Source organism: Dasypus novemcinctus, chromosome 3 (assembly GCF_030445035.2).
Source record: "Dasypus novemcinctus isolate mDasNov1 chromosome 3, mDasNov1.1.hap2, whole genome shotgun sequence".
NCBI classification, from domain to species: Eukaryota; Metazoa; Chordata; class Mammalia; order Cingulata; family Dasypodidae; genus Dasypus; species Dasypus novemcinctus.
Genome location: NC_080675.1, coordinates 155,880,544 through 155,904,006, shown reverse-complemented (window position 1 = coordinate 155,904,006; position 23,463 = coordinate 155,880,544). Strand labels below are relative to the sequence as shown.

The following is a 23,463-nucleotide window of genomic DNA, read 5'->3' as shown; positions in this document are numbered from 1 at the left end:
TTGGTCAATAATCTTCAGGGGCAAGCCTCGGGCAAGGCTGGGGTCCACCCCACTGCAAATGAGGAGGAATCTCGATGCAGGCTCCCATAACTGGTAATGGCAAGCACTGAGCTGGAAATCAGGTGACAAAAAATGCCCATCCTAGAGGTGGAGGAGGCTCAGATGACTGTTGGTAAACCAGCTTTCCCAGAATGGCTCTCTGCTTGAATTCTTAAAAGCCAAATATCAAGATTCAGTTCTTCCATGAAGCATTCTTGAATTAAATCCACTTGGCCATCTCATTGTAATCACTCCATCTCTCTTAAGAAAGTGTATATTTTTCCTCAGGCAGCTGTAACTCATTCTCTGGGTGAGCGTATGTTATTTCTGTTCCAGTTTGTATTTGTTTCTATTTTCCTCTTGCCTCAACTCTCAGAGACCCGCCGCCTTCCTGTGAAACCTCCCATGACTTCTAATGGAAGTATACAAGGGGAGCTTAATGAATGAGTGAATGAATTGGCTAATGGAAACAGATGTTTCCCTTACACATTATGCTATTTTGACAAAGGATTCTTCGAAAACTCCGTCTGAAATCCTTTGTGGAGAAAATCCGGGATTTTAAAAACACAATTCATATACAAACACACAAACAAATCAAGGCTAGAAAGCACCTTGGGAGTTCTTGGTTGATGGTGTGCTGTCATTAGGTACATTGACCAATTTCTGAAGGAGCAGGATGATTTAGCCAATATCACAATCTTTTTTACCATTCATCCCATCCAAGGTAAGTGCACTAGAACCTCACCATAACACTGACATGGAACAAGATGCAAGGGTTAAATGACTGATTGCAGAAAAGAGCATGCCAAGGGAAATAGACTGACTGTGTGCATTCCGAGTCTGGTCTCTTTCTTGACTGTGCAAGCTACTTCTGGAACTCTCTGGGCCTCTGTCCTCATCTGGGGAGTGAGTGCTCGTGTTCTGTGAATCCACAGACCTTTATGGTTCACTTTGGTTATCCCACGCACAAGGGGTGCCTATTGATCTATCCTGGAACCCAATCCTCCAGGCAATGCCACCCAGGTGCGCTTGACTCCCCTGTTGTAGTTGGGTATGCATATTACACTGTCCCCAGCCGTCCTCAGCCCATCCCCAGTCCCTGCAAGGCCAGAACAGATCTTTCGGTTGCTCATCCACCTTTGCTCAATGACTGCTTCTTTCCTCATGCTCAGGCTTTGCCCTGATCCCAGGAGAGCCCTGCCCTCTCCTCTTGGACCCTGGGCACTTGCCCAGCTCCCTGCCATCATCCTTGCTTTTTCAGCTCCTATGTCCGTGTAATGTCCAGCTCCCTCGCTCACTACCTAGGACCACTTAGAGTGTGTAGCACAAGGGGTGCAGACTCTGAGCACCCCCGGACCAGTCCAGGGTCTACTCTCTAGTCAAGCATCCTGGGTGGCTCAGGGTGAGGTGGGTCTCCAGGGGCCTCCAAGGGCACTTTGGTCACTAGATGGCTCAGTCCTAGCAGGCTGGCCATCAAAGCATTTCTTACCACCTCTGAGCAGCAGCTGCTGACAGTGTCCCTGAGACTGTGACCCTGACTCTGCAGCCACTGCCCTTTCCTGCTGGACCCTGGGGTCCCTCCATCCTCCCATTCTCCTAGCTCACAGCCATGGGGCTAACTTCATTGCTCCTTTTCCCCTGAAGTTGGGGTTCCCGGTTCTTATTTGCTTTAGGCAACTCAGAATCTCTTGCTATCTCAGCCTTTTATGCACTGAGGCCCTGGGGTGCTTCTACTACTGCACCTAGGGACTGATGGGAGCACACCATGTCCATTGTCACCTGGCCCACCTCACCTGCTGCTGCCTGCTGAGATGTGCGTGGCACCCCTTAAGGTGCCCTGTGCCCTCTCGGAGTGTGATCTGGCCATTAGGTCCAAGATCCCTGTCATCATACATGTGCTCCTTGGAATTTCCTTTCCACCCCTCCCTTGTGTTGTCTTCTCTCCTTTATTTCCATGCACTAGTGAGATCTGGCTTTCCACCTCTCCTGTGTCCCCTCTCCCTCCAGTTCCTGTGCTGCCCAGCCCACTCCTACAGGCTGGCCCCATGGACCACTGCTCCCTTCCTGACTCCTCCATCCCTGCCTGACATGGGCACCTGCTCCACAGGGTCCCAGGTGGAGCCCCCCAGCATAAGTCTATCTCCTTTATGCACTATCTGCCTCTGGTCAGCTCCCCCCAGCCCTGGCCCACCCCCCTCTCTGCACTATCTGCCTGTGGTCAGCTCCCCAAAATGGCACCCTTCTGTTCTTGCTCTCTCTGTCACCCTATCTCTGCCCCTGCATGGGCTCTTCCTGCTGTTATTTGTCTACCCATGTCCCTGCCCTCTGAGACTGTGGGGAACTTCTCTGAGGGTAGAGAATATTTCTTATTTCTGTGGATATACCCTTTCTGCATCTAGGCCTTGCTCAGTAGAGACTGGGCAAAAGGAACTGCAGAACAATATTATAGTGAGGTTCCAGTGTACAAGGTTAGAGTAAGTAGCAGATTTGAAGAGAAAAAAAAAATCAGTCCTTTATTAATAATTACTGAATCTTGCCACAGTTTATAAATCACAGGATAAACAGTGGATTAGTCCATACATAATTCAGCACTCAGTTTTAAAGGAATGGAGAAGAAATTTAAGATGGAATGGACTATAATTTATGCTCAATATGGATTGGTGGAATTCACCTTTTTTTTTTTAGAAGCTATTACATAACTCGGAAAGCATCAATGTTCCTCTGTATCATACATTGTTCATCAGGTAGCCAGAAAGTTTAACCAAAGAAAATATGCCAAACCAGAAGCACCCTAGTTTCACACAAATTGTGGTGGGATGGCTCAGGGGGAAAGGAACAGCTTTCCATCTAACGCACTAATAAAAACCCACCCAGTCCCAGGCTGCTGAAAATGTGGGAAGTCTCTGCAGTTACTGCAGCTCTTTGCTGCCTTGGCAAGGCAGGCTTGTGGCCCAGAGCCAGGCGGCATCACTCCTACCTGGCAACGGTATGTTGGGAGGAAAAATGATGTGTGCAGAACACCTTTACATCCAGTAAGATTTTTGAGAGCTTTTTTGGTACAATGTTGGTATGTCCCAACTTAATCTCTGAAGAGTCTATCCTTTAAACACTGCCATTGGAGGCTTGCTTGAGAGGTCAAACTGCCAGCTTTTTTCCAATTCAACCCAAACTGCCAGGGTCCCCATTTTTTCCCTTCATTTCGTCCTCCATTCTGGCTCTGGGGACTGAATGTGGGTGTGTGAGACAAGAGGTAGAGAAGGGGCCTTTGAGGAAAAGGGGGTGACCCCAAGGACACTAATTAACCAGGGGGAAAATCCTGGTTCTGGTTGGGCATATCAGGCCTCAGTTTTCCCACCTGGAAAGGTTAGAGAATACTTACTGGTTCGCAGCATACTTACTCTTCTGTAAAATATTGGGAGAGCCTTGGGTGGGAGGAGCTGTGTGAGTGCAAATTACCATCATTATTACTACTTCCAGGAAAGAAATACACACTATCCTAACCCCCACCTTTTGCCAGGAATAGCCCCACAGTTTAAGAGCTACAATGAAAAAACAAAAACTGCAGAGGCTGTTGGGTCCTCTTGCTTCAGAGGTGTTACCTGTATAATCTTCTTCGTCCTCGGGAACCTCGGCCTGGGGTGGGAACATGGCAACCTTGGGTGGCTCCAGCTCCAGTGTTGAATGCTCCAGCATCCTTGAGCGTGACTGGTGGGAACTGAAGGTGTTATATGGGTGCTCGGCTGTGCCATATAAAATAAGGCTCCATTCTTTCAATTTCCCTGAAAAGCACCAAACCCACAAATGAATCAGACAACCAACAAACCTGCCCCGAGAATTTCCAAATGTCGGTGCCGGCTCCTCGGCCTGTGCAAGGGCCTTGGTCTCTCACAGAAATTAAGAACTGCCCAGTTCAGGCCAAGCCCTCTTTCTATAACACTGTGTCCACCCCCTTCACATCCTCATGACCTGTAGACCTGAGGACTAGGTACCCAGGTATTGCCTAAGCCATGTGCTTCCTATGCTCAGATGTCTTATTCCTACAGGCCAGGCCCTTGTTCCTCTATTCCAGTTCTCTTGACCCATCCTAGACTTCCTGCCCCTGCCGGGATAGAACCACCCCTGCCCTGGAGACTGATCCCTGCCCCAGGCTGCACCAACAATCTCCCTCAATGTTAGCCTGTCCCATTCCCCAGGACTACCAACAGCCTCCTTCCTCTCTTGGGATATCCAGGCCTGGATCTGGGGCCAGGCCTCGCCATGAGCCTCATCCTATAAGCCTCCAGATGTGATCACTGGGTTACACTGGTGGGGGGGGGGGGGCGGGGTCCTACTATTTGGATCCTCCACCTGGATAATAGGAAGATTTGGGTTTGAGCTTTAAGTGTGATGGGTGGCAGTGGTGGTACAGATCCAAATGTCTACACAGGAGAATATCCTTGCAGCAGGAGGATGATGGCACCAGATGCTGGGCTTCAGAGTGGGGGAAAATGATGGACAGGCTGGGACGACAGCAGCTAATGGCAGGGCGCCCATCCTGTGGATGGTGACAGCAGGGCTCTCTACATGGGAATGATACTAGTGGTCCAAGATCTTCTGATGAGCAAAGGCAAGGGGAAAACCTTGGGGTCTGTGATTTCCATGTGAAATCTCCTGATCTTATGAAACACCTTATCAGCCAAATAACATCTGTGAGTTTGGGTATCCCTTTCTTACTATAGAATTAGTATTAGAGCAGTGAAGCTATCTTTAGGAGGTTATTGTCATTGCTCTTGTACAAATGAGTGGGTCCAGTGTGACTGACTGCAGGATACGTTGCTCATGTTAATGGGCCTCATGGCTGCTCAGGCCTGACTTCTAAGTGTTTTTTGACTCGGATTCTGTTACACCACAGAAGCTGTTTCATTTTAATGATTGCCCTAGCAGGCGAGAGCATGCAGCCTCTGAGCTGTCCCAAGTTGGGCCTTGTATTGTCTGATAGGACCTGGCCAGGGTTAGAGGAGGTAGATAAGGCCCTTTAACTTGAAAAATACTCCTGATCTGATCATTTCCCAGTACATGGTCTTCCAAATGGCCTGACTCTTTTGGACACATTGTGGCTCATTTACATAATACTTTTCCTAACATAGGCTACTCATTTGATGATCGTTATGTAAGAAGCATTTCATGCGTTGTGGGTGTAGAAAACAGTTACTGCTATGAATCTTCATCTGTTCCCAACTCATCAGGACTGAATCAAAGCTCTATTTCTAAACCACAGAGGAATCTGGACACTTAAACTATTGAGTGATGAACTGTGATTAAGGTGGGAGTATAATGACTCTATGGCAGAGACCAAGGGCCCTATAAGCTATAATTTGGGTTGAAATCTATTTTCACTCTAAACAATGTTACGAAAAGCACCCACAAAGGCCAGTTCACTAAAATTAGATTCTTATTTTCAGATATAGTTTTGGGAAGATAAAAGTGGCTGCTCCATGCCCAGGATCAGTGGGTACCACCCTGTGTGTATATATAGGAAAGAATTCATAGGAAACCAGAAACAGGGATTGCCTCAGAGGAGGAGACTCAGCCTGGGGTTAAGGGATGGGAGAGAGACTTTATTTTTATTTTCTTCCCGTAGGGGCTACTAGATTAAAAAAAAAAACCAAAAACTACAAGCATATATTACCTGTTCACATACATAAATATAAAAAATTTAAGATAAATTTAAAAAGTCTATGAACAAAGTGGTTGTATAGTCAAAGGAAAAGTCTATTAAAAGAAGACGTGGCTCAAGTGGTTGAGCCTTGCTTCCTATGTGGGAGGTCCTGGGTGCTGTTCCCAGTGCCTCCTAAGAACAACAACAAAAAAACAAACCAAACCAGCAAACAAATGAAAAAAAAAAAAAAGCCAACTTAGTGGAGCCAATGTGCTTCAGTGGTTGAGCACCGGCTTCCCACAAACATGGTCCCAGTACTTAAAAAAAAAAAGGCAGTGGCACTCAGGATTTTGATTTATTTTTGTGAGAAAGAAATATATAAGGATGACTCCAAAGTCCCAAAATATAAGAGGGAATACAGTGACAGTCTTCCTCTACCCCATCCCATAGCCACCATTTCTCCCTCCAATGGGCAACCATGGCTACTTGTTTTTGTGTATCCTTAAACAGGTATCAGATTCTCATACAAGCAAACATGAACATATATTCTGGCCCATCCTTTATGCCTTTTTCCCCTTCTGCATCTTGCCCTTTGCATTTAACAGTGTATTTTAGTGATCTTTCCATCACTGCTTTGGATGGCATCATTTACTTAGACAATCCCTGTTGATGAACATTTAGGTTGTTTTCAAACCTTTGCAATTAAACAGTGCTCCTGGTCTCATGAGGAGGGTCTCAGCCAAGTGGGAAGAGCAGGGGTCTGAAGCTGTACAATCTGGGTTTGAATCCTGCCTATACCACTATATGTGATCTTGAGCAAGAACAAATTAAATAATTTCTCTGTTTCTCAGTTACTTCATCTGTAAAATGGGGCTAATAATAATACCTATCTCACTGAGTTGTTTGGGGGAATTAAACTATTTAATGATTCTAAATCATAAGAACAGTGTTAGCAGATAGGAGCTGCTACATAAGTGTTTGCTGGATAAAGTATAATGAACATATCATATGTTTACAAGTTTATCTATCTGTAGGATACCTATCTAGAAGTGGAATTGGGGATCAAAAGGCATGTGAATTTGGTAATTTTGATTTTAGATTTACCAAAAATAATTTTCTGGGAACAGGGATGAGATTTCAAATACGCATTTTAGCAATGTTCAAAGCAAGTATAAGTGGACTGGGAAGACGTTTTTGCTTATGCCTGGTTTCCATTTTTGTTCCTTTTCTCCATCTGTAACTCATGCAGCAGGTATTCAAGAGAGCCTCCTACATGCAGGTCCTGTGCTAAAGAGCTGTTGAACTGAGGGTCAAGAGCACTGGAAAAGAGAGCCGGGAGAGATGCGGTTGAATAGAAGCAACCCTTTTCTACATGCACTCCAAGAGGAGACTTTTTTTTTTGGGAAAAAAAGCCCTTCATTTGGAAAACTTGACCTGAGGGTAAGGTTCAGAAAATGGCAATTCTGGATAAATTTCTCTTCTTTTTCTTGTAAAGGTAGATGCATCTCAAATGATACAGAAAAGGCACTTCACAAAATCCAACTCCTTTTCATGAGAAAAACATTCAGAAAAAAAGGAATAGAAGGAGACTTCCTCAACATGTTAAAGCATGTTAAAAAAAAAAAACACAACCCACAGCTAACATACTCAAAGGTGAAAAAGTGAAAACTGCTGAGATCAGGAACAAGACAAAGTTGCCTGCTCTTACCCACTGCTATTTAATATTGTACTGGAAGTCCTTACCAGAACAATTAAAGAAAATAAATAAATAAATAAAAGGCATCCAACCTGGAAAGGAAAAAGTAAAACTATATTTGCAAATGACCTGATCCTTCACATAGAAAAACACAAAGAATCCACAAGAAAACTAACAGAGCTAATAGATTAATTCAGCAAAGCTGCAGGCTACAAGATTAATATACAAAAATCAATTGTATTACTATACACCAGCAATGAAGAATCTGAAATGGAAACTGAAAAACAATTACATTCACAATAACATCTCAAAGAATAAGATACCTAGGAATAAGTTCAACCAAGGAGGTTTGTCCATTGAAAACTACAAAACAAAAGGATGCTGAAAGAAATTAAAGAAGAGATAAATAAATGGCAAGACAAACTGTATTCATGGATAGGAAGACTTTATATATTAAGATGTCAATACTACCCAAAACAACTTATAGATTCAATGTAAAACCTATCAAAATCCCTACAGCCTTTTTTTTTTTTTTTTGGAAAGGAAAAGATGATCCTCAAATTTGTATGGAATCACAAGGGGCCCTGAACATTCAAATCAAAATTGAAAAAGAAGATCAAAGTTGGAGGTCTTACATTTAACCAATTTCAAAACTTACAACAAAACCATAGTATTCAAAGTAGGACAGTACTTACATTAAAGATAGACAGATGGAATAATGGAAAAGAATTAGAGTTCAGAAATGTACCCACACATGTAAGCCCAACTGATTTTGACCAGGCTGCCAAGCACATTAATTGAGGGAAGAATGGTCTCTTCAACAAATAGTGTTTGGGAAAACTGGCTATACATATGCAAAAAACGAAGATGGACCCCTTTGTGACACCATAAACAAAAATTAACTCTAAATGGATTGAGGACCTAAGCCTAAGAGCTAAAACCATAAAACTCCTAGAAGAAAACTTAGGGGAAAACCTTTGTAAGTTTGGATTTGGCAGTGATTTCTTAGATATGACACCAAAAGAATGAGCAGCAAAAGAAAAAAGTAGATAAAATGGACTTCATCAAAATTTAAAATTTTTGTACATCAAAAGACATTATCAAGAAAGGGAAGAGAAAACCAACAGAATGGGAGAAAGCATTTGAAAAGCATATATCTGATAAGGGTGTAGCATACAGGATATATTAAGGATTCTTTCAACTCAACAACAAAAGACAACTCAATTAAAAACGGGCAAGGACTTGAACAGACATTTCTCCAAAGAAGCTAAACAAATGGTCCACAAACATATGAAAACATGCTCAACATTAGCCATTAGGGAAATGCAAATCAAAACCATGAGATACTTCACACCCACTAGGATGGCTATTATAAATTTAAAAAGTAGTTGGTAAGAATGTAGGGAAATCAGAAACTTTGTACTCTTTTTTTTTTTTTTTTTTTTAAAGATTTATTTATTTATTTAATTTCCCCCCCTCCCCTGGTTGTCTGTTCTTGGTGTCTATTTGCTGCGTCTTGTTTCTTTGTCCGCTTCTGTTGTCGTCAGCGGCACGGGAAGTGTGGGCGGCGCCATTACTGGACAGGCTGCTCTTTCTTTTCACGCTGGGCGGCTTTCCTCACGGGCGCACTCCTTGCGCGTGGGGCTCCCCCACGCGGGGGACACCCTTGCGTGGCAAGGCACTCCTTGCGCGCATCAGCGCTGCGCATGGCCAGCTCCACACGGGTCAAGGAGGCCCGGGGTTTGAACCGGGGACCTCCCATATGGTAGACGGACGCCCTAACCACTGGGCCAAAGTCCGTTCCCAGAAACTTTGTACTCTTGATTGGATTATAAAATAGTGCAGCCACTATGGAAATCATTTTGGTGGTTCCTCAGAAAGTTCAATGCAGAATTACTATGCATGTATATTTTTTTCATAGTTGAAAGCACACAATATACTATTTTTTCCTTTTTAAACCACTTATCATTGGATCATGTTTATTACATTCAGAAATTATCTTATTTACTTGCTTATTGTTTTCTTTCCCTTCATCAGACTAGGAGTGTCACATGAACGGGGAATGTGTCTTTCTTATTTGGCACATTAGCCTCCATGTGTAACAAGTTTCTGGCATATAATAGGTGCTCAGTAAATGTTTGCTGAATTAATGAATTAATATCATTAAACACAATTTTTATGATAGCAAAATATCTCACCACATGAATGTTATTTACTTAACCATTTTTTAATGACAGATTATGATAGGACATTTGTTCCGGTTTCCTTTTATTTTATTTTTCCATTTATACATCAATTTGCCAGAAATACTCTTTGCTACAATCTGGAATTACTTTCTCCAGATAGGTTCCTCAAAGTGGAAATGCTGAGTCAAAGACAAAGACACTGTGAGTCTCTTAACACATGGTGCCAAATGACTCCCGCCATGGTGCTTCTCATTTCATGAGTCACTCAAAAATGTCCACAAGCTACTGGGAAGATCCGTCACACCTTGTCCCCAGTCCCTGGTCCCAACTTAACTGAGTCAGAAGACTCAAATATTAATTGACTTTGTGTAACAGACTGAAGTAGAGACACTCAGAAATGAGCCCCTTCTAGGCTGGCTTCCCTGTATTCAGGTTAATGGGCTATCACTAGTGCTGGAGTCTGGTCAAGTCCATGCTTATCCATCACCCAGAGCATCTGTACACACAGGGCAAGGTCCCCAGGGCCAGCTCCCACCATACTCAGCCCCTCTTGCAGAGGGTGCATCTCTTTGTGAAGATGAGATGCATGGATGTGAATGAACCAAGGAATATAAAGAAGGTAGAACAAATCCAGGGTTACACCCAGACAGAGATTAAGTCTATACCCAATGGCACTGTCATCTAGAGGCAGTGGGATTTTACAAGGCTGTCCCTTGGATAAAGCATTTAAAACAAGAATGAATTTTTTACTATATAAGATAGTAGGCAAGTCTGTTCAAGTTTGCAGCTAAAAAACAAACTGGGACTATTCATTCCTTAGTTTCCAGGAGGGATCTTAGAAGATGCCCAAATCCAAATTCTTTGGCTATTTCTCCATGAGATTCCTGAAATTACTGTAGAAGAAAGAACCACAAATCCACCTGCTTAAACACTTCAGGATGGAACTACCAGTACTCTGCCTCCAAATGTGAAAGTAAAGCCCAGTCAATTTTACTTGTGAGGGGTAGAGGATAATCCGCTGCTAATGCTGCCAATAAATGCCTTTATCATCATTCACCATCTTCAATACTACCCCCCCACACCCCCATGAATTTAAATTGTAATGAACAAACAGGATTATTCCTATTATTCAAAGAAAGAGTCAGAATTTGCCAAAAGGAAAGTACCAGCAGTAATGAAGCCTTTCTCTCCCTGGCATTTTGCAGTAAGGAGCAAAAATCCTTGAGAAGGGAATTTAAAATTGGAGACAAAGCATACAGGGGTGGGGGAAAGGTTTTGTTAGATTAAGGCTTCTGAGCTAATACTTTTGAATTCTTGGGTGTCCTTGGCCATAAGAGGAGTTATTAACAATAAAGAATTTTAAAATTCTTTCCCCATATTTAAAACATGCAGGAAGAAATTCTTTAGTTGAAACAAAGTGAAAAAAGAGAGCCTAGAAAAATCCAGTTAATATGTTTCTCTCAGTTCTGATGGAACTTTCTTCATTCTGAAGTTCAATGACAGCACCTGAGGGCTATGTTCACATTACAAAGTTTAACACAAAGATTTGTGTGGGGGAAAAAAAAAAAGGCTCATCCTGATCTCTTTATGGAAATATTCAGAACAACAAAAGGGTAAATTTTATGATATGTGAATTATACCTCAATAAAGCTGTTATAAAATACAACTTAATTGTACATATGTGTGTCTACACACACACACAAACATGCAAGAAAACCAACCTTTATTCAATAAATTTAACATGTATTTAAAATGTACTAAAGTCCATATTATGGCACGTAAGAAGGAAGAACACAAAGGGAATTTACAAAACTGTCTGGAATCCAGGATTAGGAAGGGACAATCACAGAGCTGGATGTGAGTACAAACAAACACATGCCCCTCACCTTTCCAAACCCGGGGCCAAATATTTGAAAGGCAACATGGAATAGTCTTTCCTGTGATCCTACGGCCATAAAGACCCCTAAAGGTAGTATTAAAAGTGTTAGAAAAGGTTGTAAGAATCCCAAACCCTAATTTTTATTTGGGTGAGACATGGAAATGAGTATACATTTGGTAAAGGATAATCACTTGTACTGTACAATTATGCACAAAATGGCACTTTTCTTAATGTCATTTGTAAAATGTTAGATAGGGACCACAGAAATGGCACTTTTTAAAGTTTTTAGAAAGGCTATAATAAATTAGTAGTTTGAAAAGTCAGATGGAACCAGATAATAGAAAAAAGTTTACAATGATTTGGGAATTCTATTTTTTGCATGATTTTTCTGTAAATCTATAACTGCTCTAATTAAATGAAAGGGAAGAACCCCCACAGCAGTCCTTTACTTCACTCTTTCCAACTGTGACAGTTCCTCACCAGATGCATCTTCTTTTAACACTTTGACTGGATTCTTCTAGCATTTACCACCACAGTACTGGACATACTGTCTTAATTTCTTGATTTTAGATATCATTCACTGACTTGTCACCTAGAAAGGTGAGAATTCAGTCCCCGCACACCACATATACTCTCTTCCCACTCCCTTCCTCTTAATATTCTTCTCACACAATTACCTACTTGCTCAATATTTAGAATCTTTCCCCCCACACAACCCCCATTTTATTTTCTAGGAGATTTCCCCATGTTTATCTTCTAAGCTATTGAATATTTTTATTTTTGCCTCATATTTTAAATTTTTGAAGCCTTTATCTGCTTCTCCCAATGTTGTTATTATTTTTTGAAACAGCATATTGTTGCTGTTCCATAGATGAAATGTTTCTTTTATCTTTCCTGAGACTGCTGATTGTAGTTATTTTTTAAAACTTTCTTTTGCTTCCCGAATTGCCTCTTTCCCCTTCAAGTTTCTTTTCTGTTAGAGTTCGCTTCCATTTTTAAAAAAACATTCATTTATTTCTCCCCCCTCCCTCCATTGTCTGCTCTCTGTGTCCATTTGCTGTGTGTTCTTCTGTGTCTGCTTGTCTTCTCATTAGGCGGCTCTGGGAACTGATCCTGGGACCTTCCGGAGTGGGGTGAGGCAATCATTCTCTTGGGCCACCTCAGCATCCTGGTCTGCTGTGTCTCTTATTGTCCTCCTCTGTGTCTCTTTTTGTTGCGTCATCTTGCTGTGTCAGCTCTCCACGTGGGCCAGCACTCCTGTGCAGGGCAGCACTCCTGCACGGGACAGCACTCCTGCGCAGGGCAGCATTCTGCACTTGCCACATGGGTCAGCTTGCCTTCACCAAGACGCCCTGGGTATCGAAACCTGGAACTCCTATATGGTAAATGGGAGCCCAACTGCTTGAGCCACATCCACTTCCCTCCATTTTTAATGTTAGAGAATTTCTTCAAATGTATGGTGACAGTGGTTATGTTCATCATTAGTAATGAAATACTAAAGAGCTGATTGGAAGTTCTCTGTGCTTTGCTGGAATACGGACATACATTTTTTGTTGCTTATTCATTTTGTATGCAGTAAACTTGCTAGGCTTATATAATGTGAGAAAGGAAATGTTATCATAGTATACCAGGTGGCTCAGATGTAAGTAATATTTACACAGTAAATGTGAACACTTCTCATTAGAAACAATGGAGGTCAGAAGAAAATGCAGTATCTTTAAAGTGCTCAAAAAGCAAAACAAAACAAAACTCAAACCTATTAACCTCAAATTCTATATCCAGTGAAAACACCATTCAAAAATGGGTTTAAATAAAGGTGTTCTCAAATAAGTCAAAGCTGAGCAAATTCCCCACTGATCAGCAAGACAAGAAAGGCTGAAGGAAATGTTCAGATAAAAGTACCTTTTCCATCTCTTAATTTTTAAAAAAGATAGATGGCTCTTTAGAGGAAAACTAATATCACTTTAAGATGGAGTTTACAATGTATGCAAAAGTAAAATATATGACACGACTACAGCACAAAGAAGGGAGTTGGGGAATAGAATTACACTGTCATTAGGTTCTTTTATTTGTGAAGTGTGAAGTTGTTTGATATTAATTCTAAGTAAACTGTAATAAATGAAGAATGTATATTATAACCCCCAGAGCAACCACTAAAAGTATGGCTGAAAAGCCAATAGAGGAAATAAAGTGGAATATTGAAAAATATTTGATTAATCCAAAAGAAGGCAAGAAAAGAGGAAGAGGGTACATCAATCTTTTTAATTGCTTTTGGATTTAATTTGTTAATATTGGACTTAGATAACTTTGAATTTAAGTTCTTGAGAAATATTGGCCTACAATTCTCCATTCTTATAATGCACTGTGGGAATTTGGTATCAAGGATAGATTGGCCTCATTAAACTAGTTGGATAGTGTTTCCCTCCTTTTTTACTATCTGGAAGAGTTTATGGAATTTTGACATTATTTCTTCCATTTAAATGCTTAGTAGAATTTGCCAGTGAGTTTAGTTAGCCATGAATTTCCTTTTAATTACAGATTTAATTTCTTTAATTCTTACAGGCAATTTTAATTTTTATTTCTTGTGTCAATTTTGTTGTATTTTTCTGGGAATTTGTCCATTCCACTTAAAATTTCACCTTTTGGGGCACAAAATTATTTATAATATCTTACAATATTTTAATGGATAAAGTACTTAACAATAATGTTCCCTTTTTCCATTTCTGAAATTAAATATTCTCAATTTTTTTTCTTGATCTGTCTTCCTAGAGGTTTGACAATTTGGTTCTCTCTACATTTGTTTTCTATTTTGTTAATTTCTGCTCTTATAAAAATTCTTTCTTTCTGCTTTCTTTTTTTCAGTTGGATGCTTAGCACATTAATTTTCAGCTTTCCTCTTTCCTAACATATGTACTTAGGGCCATAAATTTTCTCATACCATTATGTTAACTGCATTTCACTGGTTTTAATATTTAGTACCTAAATATTTTCTAATTTAAATGATAATTTTTGCTTTGATACATGAGTTATTTAGAGGTGTTTTATGCTTTCCAAATATGGGATTTTCCTCATTATCTGTTTGACATTGATTTCTAACTTATGTGTAATGTCAGAGAATATGGTTTATGTGCTATCAATTCTCAGAAATACGTTGAAGCTGACTGTATGACCCACTGTATGGTCAATTTTCATAAACAGTCCATTTGTGCTAGAAAATAAAGTATATTCTTCAGTTGATAACTTTAGTATTCCATGTATGTCCATTAGACCTGTATTGTCAATTGTGATGTTCAAATCTAGATTCTCAAAGATTATTGCTGTTTTATCTATTACATATATTTGAACTATGCTAAATCCCTATATCTTCTGTGTTTGTTTTCTTGAAGTATTAATATTTTTTCCTTTATATTTTGATATATATATGTAAACATAAGATACATAAAAGATTAGAAATGGAACTTTTAGAATTGAAACAAACCTATTATCAATATGTAATGACCTTCTTTATCTCTAGAAATGCTTTTTGCCAAGACATTTTTACTTGTGTCATATTAATAGAACCATACCAGCTTTCTTTTTGTTAGTATTTGCCTGTATATCTTTTCCCATCAACTTTATTTTTAACTTTTCTGTTTACTTATGTTTTAGATATCTTTGTGATATATAGTAAAAAGTCAAACAGCAGACCAGAAAAAATATTTATGGGAGATGTGACACATTAACGGTTATTATCTGTGTTTTACATGTGCTTATCAGCTTCGTAACAATAACACTGAGATATTTCAGGATAAAAGCAGAAAGGACAATTTTCAAAACAAAAAACACACTTAGTACACAAACATTTGGAAAATTATTAACCCACATTAGTAATTAGCACAATGCAAATTAAGGAAAGATAGCATTTATCTCCTCTGGAAATGTTAAATAAGCATGCCCTCACATTCCTTGTGAGATTTTAAATTGGCTCAATTATTTCAAAAAGCAATTTGGTATATATCAAAAGCAGGTATAGTTCTGGATCCCATCTCTTGTTCGTCCCAGTACTTTTACTTTTGGCAAATGATCCCAAGAAAATAATTTTAAATTTAGGAGAAAGTTTTATGCACAATGCTTAATAACAGCAACAAAACTGAAAGCAATTTATGTATCCAACAATAGAGGAATGCTTAAGTAAATTATGGTATTTCTTTTTGGTGAGGTATTATAAAAACTTAAAATGCTTCTCACAAAATATATATAATGACAACAAGAAGTGCTTGATATGCAGATAAAAAGAACGCAGGGAAGTGGACTTGGCCCAGTGGGTAGGGCGTCTGTCTAACACATGGGAGGTCTGCGGTTCAAACCCCAGGCCTCCTTGACCCGTATGGAGCTGGCCCACGTGCAGTGCTGATGCATGCAAGGAGTGCCGTGCTACGCAGGGGTGTCCCCGTGTAGGGGAGTCCCATGCGCAAGGAGTGCACCCCATAAAGAGAGCTGCCCAGTGCGAAACAAAGTTCAACCTGCCCAGGAATAGTGTCGCACACTCAGAGAGCTGACATAGCAAAAAGAGACACAGATTCCTGTGCCGCTGACAACAGACGCGGACAAAAAAGAACATGCAGCAAATAGACAGAGAGAACAGACAACTGGGGTGGGGGGGGGAGCAGGGAGAGAAATAAATAAATAAATCTTTAAAAAAAAAAGAATGCAAAGTTATATATGCAGCATGGTTAGAACTCTAAAATATTAAGAAAAAATGATATAAACATATTTTTGAACATGGCATTTTTCTGAAAATGAAAAAGACCAATGTCCAAAAATTAAATGCACTTACATATTTTAGGAGGATTTGGTTGCTAGAATGCAAAGAGCATGAACAAGGAGGTGTGCCTTTGTAGCCAAACGCTAATGGGGGCTGAAGCTGGGAAACTGTTCTTTGGTGAGTTCTTCCCCTTTCTTTATCTTTCTTTTTTTTGAGGTACCAGGGGCTGGGGATTAAACTCAGGACCTCATATATGGGAAGCCAGTGCTCAACCATTGAGCCACATTGGCTTCCCTCAATTGGTTTTTTCATTTGTTTTGCTTATTGTTTGATTTTAGGAGGCATTGGGAACCGAACCCATGTGGGAGGCAGGTGCTCATGCCACATCCATTCTCTTCTATCTTTTTATTTTTCATTTTCCTCAACATTTAGTATTTCATTTGCAAAAACTAAATGTTAAGGGAGACAAAGCTCATCTTTTTGTGATGTTCATTATTAGGATATGTAGAACTGACTAAACAATCCCATAATTTGTAAATTTCCACAAAAGCAGCTGGGTTGCAGTCATCACCTAAATAAGAGGGGATAATACACTTCTTTTTCCTTGAACTAAGAGATATTTGGGGAAGGGTACCACTTGAAAGCAGAGAAGCAACACCAAGAGGTAGATGGAAACAGAATAAGATTAACCCAAAATGGGGTTATAAAAATGGAACTTTTTGACAATCACATCTATGAACTTCATCAAGTTCTTCATTTCTGTTTTCCAAGGAAGTGAAAGTGATACTACACAATCATGCTTTCCAGAAAGGAGAGTTTAGTGGTAAACTTTAAAACTGGCACAGAAGGCAAGTGCTTTAAACCTGATTTCCTTTCTAGCAGTGAATACAAGATAGATTGAGCCATAGAACACAGACTGTAAAATTTTAACTCACCCTGGAAATTAAGATGAGCTCAAAACAGATGTCCATAAAACAGAGGTCAATAAAACTAACCATAAAATGAGAACAGGTATACTCTTGGGAAAAGAGAAATGTGTAACAGAGCCACAGAAATGAAATCAAGAAACCATGGAACTTTTTTTATAATGAAAAAGAAGGAAAAAACAGTCATACACCAGAGACTAATTTCCTCCCCTTTTAAATGATTATTAAACATTATACTGAGTATGCAGAGCCCAAAATAAAGCTGATTAAAATTATATTCGTTCTCGGTTTAAACAAGGTCCATGCCAGTTCGCACGTTCATTCGTTTGATTATTCAACAGCTACTTACTACTCGGGTTCCAGGTGCTGACCTCTGGGGAGAGAGAGGCAAGGGACTTACTCCTGGTCTTCCAAAGGCAAGCATTAGCTGTTGACAGCAGAATCACTCCGGACTGGTTCTAATGATGGTTCCTGTGATTATCTATCATTCTTCAGTATGTTGTAGAGGTGACTGGAGCTGTTGTTCAATCTGCCACCTGGACATGTTTATTTTAGCCAAGGTTCCCTAGGAAACAAGCATCTGAGGCAAAACTCATGGGTTGATGTTTTATTGGGAGGTTCAATCACAGGGCAACAAGAGTGAGGGGAAAGGATGGGAAGCAGGGAAGGGAGAAAGAAATATAGGAAAACAGGAAGGCTGCCTGGCCAAGGGGATAGTTTGTAAACAGGTCTTGTGGAACCAGCCTGTCTTAGAATCGTCTTTTGGGGAATAGAAGGAAAGCGTGTGGGATTTATTTCCTCTCTCTCCTGGAGCAAAGTTTGTCCCAATAGATGTCACCTCCACCTTGTACTTCCAGGTGTGGTACCTGCCCCTCTAGGCAACTAGAGCTTGGGGCTGTCAGATGTCACCTCCCCAGTTCTTTTTTTTTTTTTTCAGTGCAGTATATTCATTGCAATTGATGAACACATTTTGGAGCATTGCTACTAAACATGGATTATAATTTACATTGTAGTTTACACTCTCCCACACCAATTCTGCAGGTTATGGCACGGTATATAATGGCCTGTATCTGTTGTTACAATGTCATTCGGACAATTCCCAAGTCCCGAAATTGCCCCCATATTACACCTATTTTCCTTCTCCTTGACCTCAGAACCTCCACTGACTACTGTCTCCACATCAATGATATAAGTTCTTCCATTGCTAGAATACCAGTAAGTCTACAGTAGAATAGCAGTACAACCACCCTACCAAGGAACTGAGAGTCTACAACTGCTAGCAAGAGAGTCCCATCCATCAATGATATGAGTCTGAAGCCCTTTCTCAATTAGAGGTAGAGTGGGTATCACCATCCCAGAATACTCAGGATTGGGGAATGAATTTGGACTAGAGTGGATTTACTGGTATTCTCTTGGATTTGACCTGACCCTTGGAGCCCCTGCAGCTCTTACCTGGCTGAGAACAATGGCAGCCATGCCAAAGTCAGCCTGCACCTTGAGGGAAGTTGGAGTTGCCTAGGAGACAGAGTGAAGTCTGGGGAGGATTGGACTCTCCCCTGGGCAAAAGGTAAGGCCCAAGGATAGCTGGGCTAAACCCATCTGGGAGGTGCATAATGGACCAGTATGATATTTATGGAGTAAAACACAATCAACATGCATGCTTCCTGGGAGAAAGTAGGAACTACCATCAGTGATGCTACAAGCGCACCTTCTCCCCTGGGCTTCCTTTAATCTCCCAGTCAGTGGGCATTGCATCTTGGGGAGTAAAAGGTGGAATTTGATATAAACTGACAAGCATATTCAGTTTCAGGGAAGCTGAGTCCAGAAATAGTCACTGGAGCCTTTGATGCTCCAAGTGCATAAGACAAATGAAGATCCTAATCCTGAAACCTTTAAAAGCCCTTATTCCTATAAATACTTCCTACATTTGAACCTTACCCAGGGCCAGAGAGGGAGATAATATTATTCTTACCACACCTGTGCCAAAACAGAGATGGAGGGAGGCTCACAGTGATGTGAGCCCAGCAATTGGCCCAGGTGTAACTCAGACCCATTATCTGCCAACCATGCTGCTCTGTGTTCACCCAGAACACGATCCAAAGGCCTGAACACTGTGCACAGTGCTTTAGACTGATGCCAGGGCATTGGCCCTCTGGCTCTCTTCCCACTACCCACTTCTCACAGACACCTTCCCTTTCCAGACAAGCCAATCTCCATGTCATGCAGCTTTGATCTTCCTAACTTCCCTGTGCCCCCACAGCTTACTCTGCAAGTTTTGGCAAAAGCACTAAAAATCTGCCTGGACTTCTTTGACCGTGCTTCAACTTTAACTTTCAGTTTTGTGGGAAGAAGAAAACCAAAGAAGGGCTTCCATGGAAGGGAGCAGGTGGTGTCAGGTGTACTGGGCTGAGTCCCGAGGAAAGCCAAGATGTGTGGGAACTTCTCTCAAATGGTTGATCTGCCTCTGAACCCTGGGAAATGCATTCACATGTACACAAAAGCCACGAAAAGCTACTGCAATTTGTGGCTTATGACCCGCTCAGGGAAATTTCAGAACCAGGCGGTTGGTTGGCAATTTTTTTTTTTTGCCTGGGGAAAAAAATGTTTAAAAAGAAGAAAGGAGGGCGGTGGACTTGGCCCAGTGGTTAGGGAGGTCTGCGGTTCAAATCCCGGGCCTCCTTGACCGGTGTGGAGCCGGTCCATGCGTAGTGCTGATGCATGCAAGGAGTGCCAGGGGTGTCCCTTGCGTAGAGAAGCCCCATGTGCAAAGAGTGCGCCCTGTAAGGAGAGCTGCCCAGTGTGAAAGAAAGTGCAGCCTCCCCAGGAATGGTGCCACACACACGGAGAACTGACACAACAAGATGACGCAATGAAAAGAAACACAGATTCCTATGCCGCTGACGACAACAGAAGCAGACAAAAATGATGCAGCAAATAGACACAGAGAACAGACAATCAGGGTGGGGGGGGGAGGGGAAATAAATAAATAAATAAATAAATAATCTTTAAAAAAAAAAGAAGAAAGGAGGAGTATAGATGTATTTGCCGATTTCAGTATTTGAAAGAGATTTTCATTTCTGTCAGGTCATTGGAGGCAAGCCAAGCTTGCCTTCTGTGCAGCAACCTTGGATTCTTTTGTTTCCAAATTCCTGAGTCCTCCAGAAGCCAGAGTCAGTTTAATTTTCTTCAAAGGTGCTGAGGGAGGGCTCTACCAGTTACCTTTGGCATGGAACTTTCTCAGAGGCCAAATAGAGAAGTTCCTAATGGCTGGAGCATAATTTTCACTTACAGAGGTGAGGCAGGGCAGGCAGGGGATGGCGGAAGGTGAAGGGGCCTGAGATTTCATGACAATCTCCTATGTGCCAGGTTGTGCTAAACAAGTTCACACCTGCCATGTCTATGAGAGAGTTATTGCCCCTCACCAGGTCTCTCAGCCAGGATCAGTAGCTGGCATGGTATCCACGTCTTTCTGCCGACACATTTACGCTCTTTTCATCAAAACACACAGTGGCCCCATTGAATTTGACATATTCTGGTATTTGTCTTGCAATCCCCAGAACTTCTGCTTGTGGGCTTGCTATCATGCTATTTACTTTCTTGTGTTTTAATTTACAATTTCTTCAATTCCCACAAAGATTGAGTATCTTTTGTTTACTGGTGGTTTGTGGTTTTCTTCATTATGAACTGCCTTTTCAGGATTGTTGCTTCTTTTCCTAGTGGGCTGCCTTGCATATTTCTTAGTGATTATTATTAAGCCTTTATATTAAGGCTACAAAATGTAAGAAAGTCCTGGTTGTGATTGTCTAACTTTGTGTGTGTGTGTGGGGGGAGGAATTCTAAAAAAACAACTATTGTAAGAATTAAAAATAATTAAAAATGATTTTTTGGAACATTGAGAATTCAAATAGTGAATGTTTACTGATTATCAAGATTTAGTCAGAAGAAGAGTCTGATTTATTAAATAAACAGTTATGCCAGTGGCGATTTGAAATAAACTAGTGAAATAAAAGCCCCTAGTTGTAATGTAGTAGTACTAGGTAACAGACCAAGGAGGGTAGGGCTCTATTCAGATGAGTTGGGGGGTGGAAGACAACGCCCTCTGTAAGATCTGAGCCTTGGCAATGCATAAAATTCTTCCCCCTTACAGTATATTTATCCCCAAAGGAACAGTCTGCTATCTATATATATATGATCACCAATATGCTATGGTGTTTTCCAGTCAGCTTGCATTGACTTACAAGGACCAATGGTTACATTTTCAGGAATTTTGTGAGCAGGTTGTTAAACATGACCACTCTTAAAATTAAATGATATAAACTCATAATTAAATAAATTATGTTTACAATTAAATATCAATATTTATATATAATTATGTGTACATAATTTATAATTGTAAATTATATTTACAAAAAGGTAATCAGTCATTATTTTACTACATTTTGCCATTATCTATGCTTTTTATGTCTATTATGTGTAGGCCTCTTAATTACCAAGTAACAGAGTACTTAACTCCACTGCAACATGTAAATGGGATAGAGCAGGGGGCAGCAAAATATGGCCTGAAGACCCAGACTGCAGCCTGTTTTTGTAAAGTTTTGTTGGGACATGGTTACATCCACTTATTTACATATTATGTCCATGACTGTATTTGAGCTACAACAGCAGAGTTGAGTATTTGTCACAGAGACAGCAAAGCCTGATTTATTTACTATTTGGCCTTTTACAGAAAAAGTTTGCCAATCCCTGGGCTAGAGAGAAGTGAAAAAGGTCTTTTGTGAATGGTTCAAGTTTATTCAAAATATCTTATAATATTTTTCTAATTTTATGTTTTATTTGCCAAACAAGTTTCTAATTTTATGAATATAAATCAACCAAGATCATTATTTTCTTTCCAAATGGTTAGCCAATTGTCAATAGCTTTCATTCAGCAGTTAGTTCTTTCCACACCAATTTGAAATACTGTATTTATTGCATCTACATGGCTCTGTTTATGAACTGTCTTTTCTGTTCCCTTGATTTATCCATCAGTTCTAGCACCAATGAGATAACATTTCAATTATGATAGTTTAAAAAATGGATTTAAATATCAGCATTTAATTTTGGGGAGGGGGGATTTCTTTAGCTATTCTCTTTTCCTAAGTAAAATTTTATTGAAGTATATCATTTATACATGAACACACATAAACAATAAATGTATAGTAAAAGTTGTGAACTTGAAAAACAAACATGTGTATCATCATACATGGCTCCCATACATCACCCCACCATCAACACCTTGCATTGTTGTGAAACATTTGTCATAAATTATGAAAGAACATCTTCAAAATATTACTACTAACTATTGCTCATATCCTACATTTGGTTTATTTCCCCCCCAACCCCACGTGATTATTAATACCCTGCATTAATACTATACATTTGTTATAGTTCATGAGAGAACATTCTCATAAATATATTTTAAAAATTTCTCTAGCTATTCTCTTAAGTTCATTCTTCCAGATAAGAATTATAGTCATTTGGGCGAGTTTCCCTCACCCCCGACCCCTTTTTTTTTTTAGATTTATTTTATTTATTTTTCTCCCCGCCCCCCGAGTTGTCTGTTTTCTGTGTCCATTTGCTGCGTGTTGTTCTTTTTGTCCACTTCTGTTGTTGTCAGCGGCATGGGAATCTGTGTTTCTTTTTTCATTGAGTCATCTTGCTGCATCAGCTCTCTGTGTATGCAGCACCATTCTTGGGCAGGCTGAACTTTCTTTCGCGCTGGGTGGCTCTCCTTACAGGGTGCACTCCTTGTGCATGGGGCTCCCCTACATGGGGGACACCCCTGCATGGCACAGCACTCCTTGAGTGCATCAGCACTGCGCGTGGGCCAGCTCCACATGGGTCAAGGAGGCCCGGGGTTTGAACTGTGGACCTCCCATGTGGTAGATGGACGCCCTATCCACTGGGCCAAGTCTGTTACCCCCTCACCCCCCCTTTTTTTTTTTTTTTAAAGATTTATTTATTTATTTAATTCCCCCCCCTCCCCTGGTTGTCTGTTCTTGGTGTCTATTTGCTGCGTCTTGTTTCTTTGTCCGCTTCTGTTGTCGTCAGCGGCACGGGAAGTGTGGGCGGCGCCATTCCTGGGCAGGCTGCTCTTTCTTTTCACGCTCCCTCACCCCCTTTTAACTTCATGGTGATACTGACTAGAATTGTTTTAAAATGAGAGATGTCTGATGAAAAGATACTTGCATGCTATAGAGTCTTCAGATGCAGGAACACATACACAGTAATAACCCTTAAAAATCAATACTCATTGATTCTAAATGCCTATTGTGTTAAATACTCCAGTAACTTAAAAAAAAAAAAGGCATGCACC

At 40.6% G+C, this 23,463-nt stretch overlaps 1 protein-coding gene across 2 annotated transcripts in view; it reads right to left on the bottom strand.

Moving 5' to 3' along the window:
* Window positions 1-23,463, bottom strand: part of PCSK6 (proprotein convertase subtilisin/kexin type 6) — a 229,216-nt gene that overhangs the window by 29,451 nt on the left and 176,302 nt on the right. Inside the window, exons 14-15 of one of the 2 annotated variants that reach the window (XM_004462109.5) lie at window positions 3,639-3,818; window positions 3,438-3,476 (exon numbers count right to left, since the gene is read on the bottom strand). In XM_004462109.5, the coding sequence (XP_004462166.3) occupies window positions 3,438-3,476; window positions 3,639-3,818 (219 nt within the window). The remainder of the gene's footprint in view (window positions 1-3,437; window positions 3,477-3,638; window positions 3,819-23,463) is intronic. The other variant, XM_004462110.5, reaches the window with a different exon arrangement.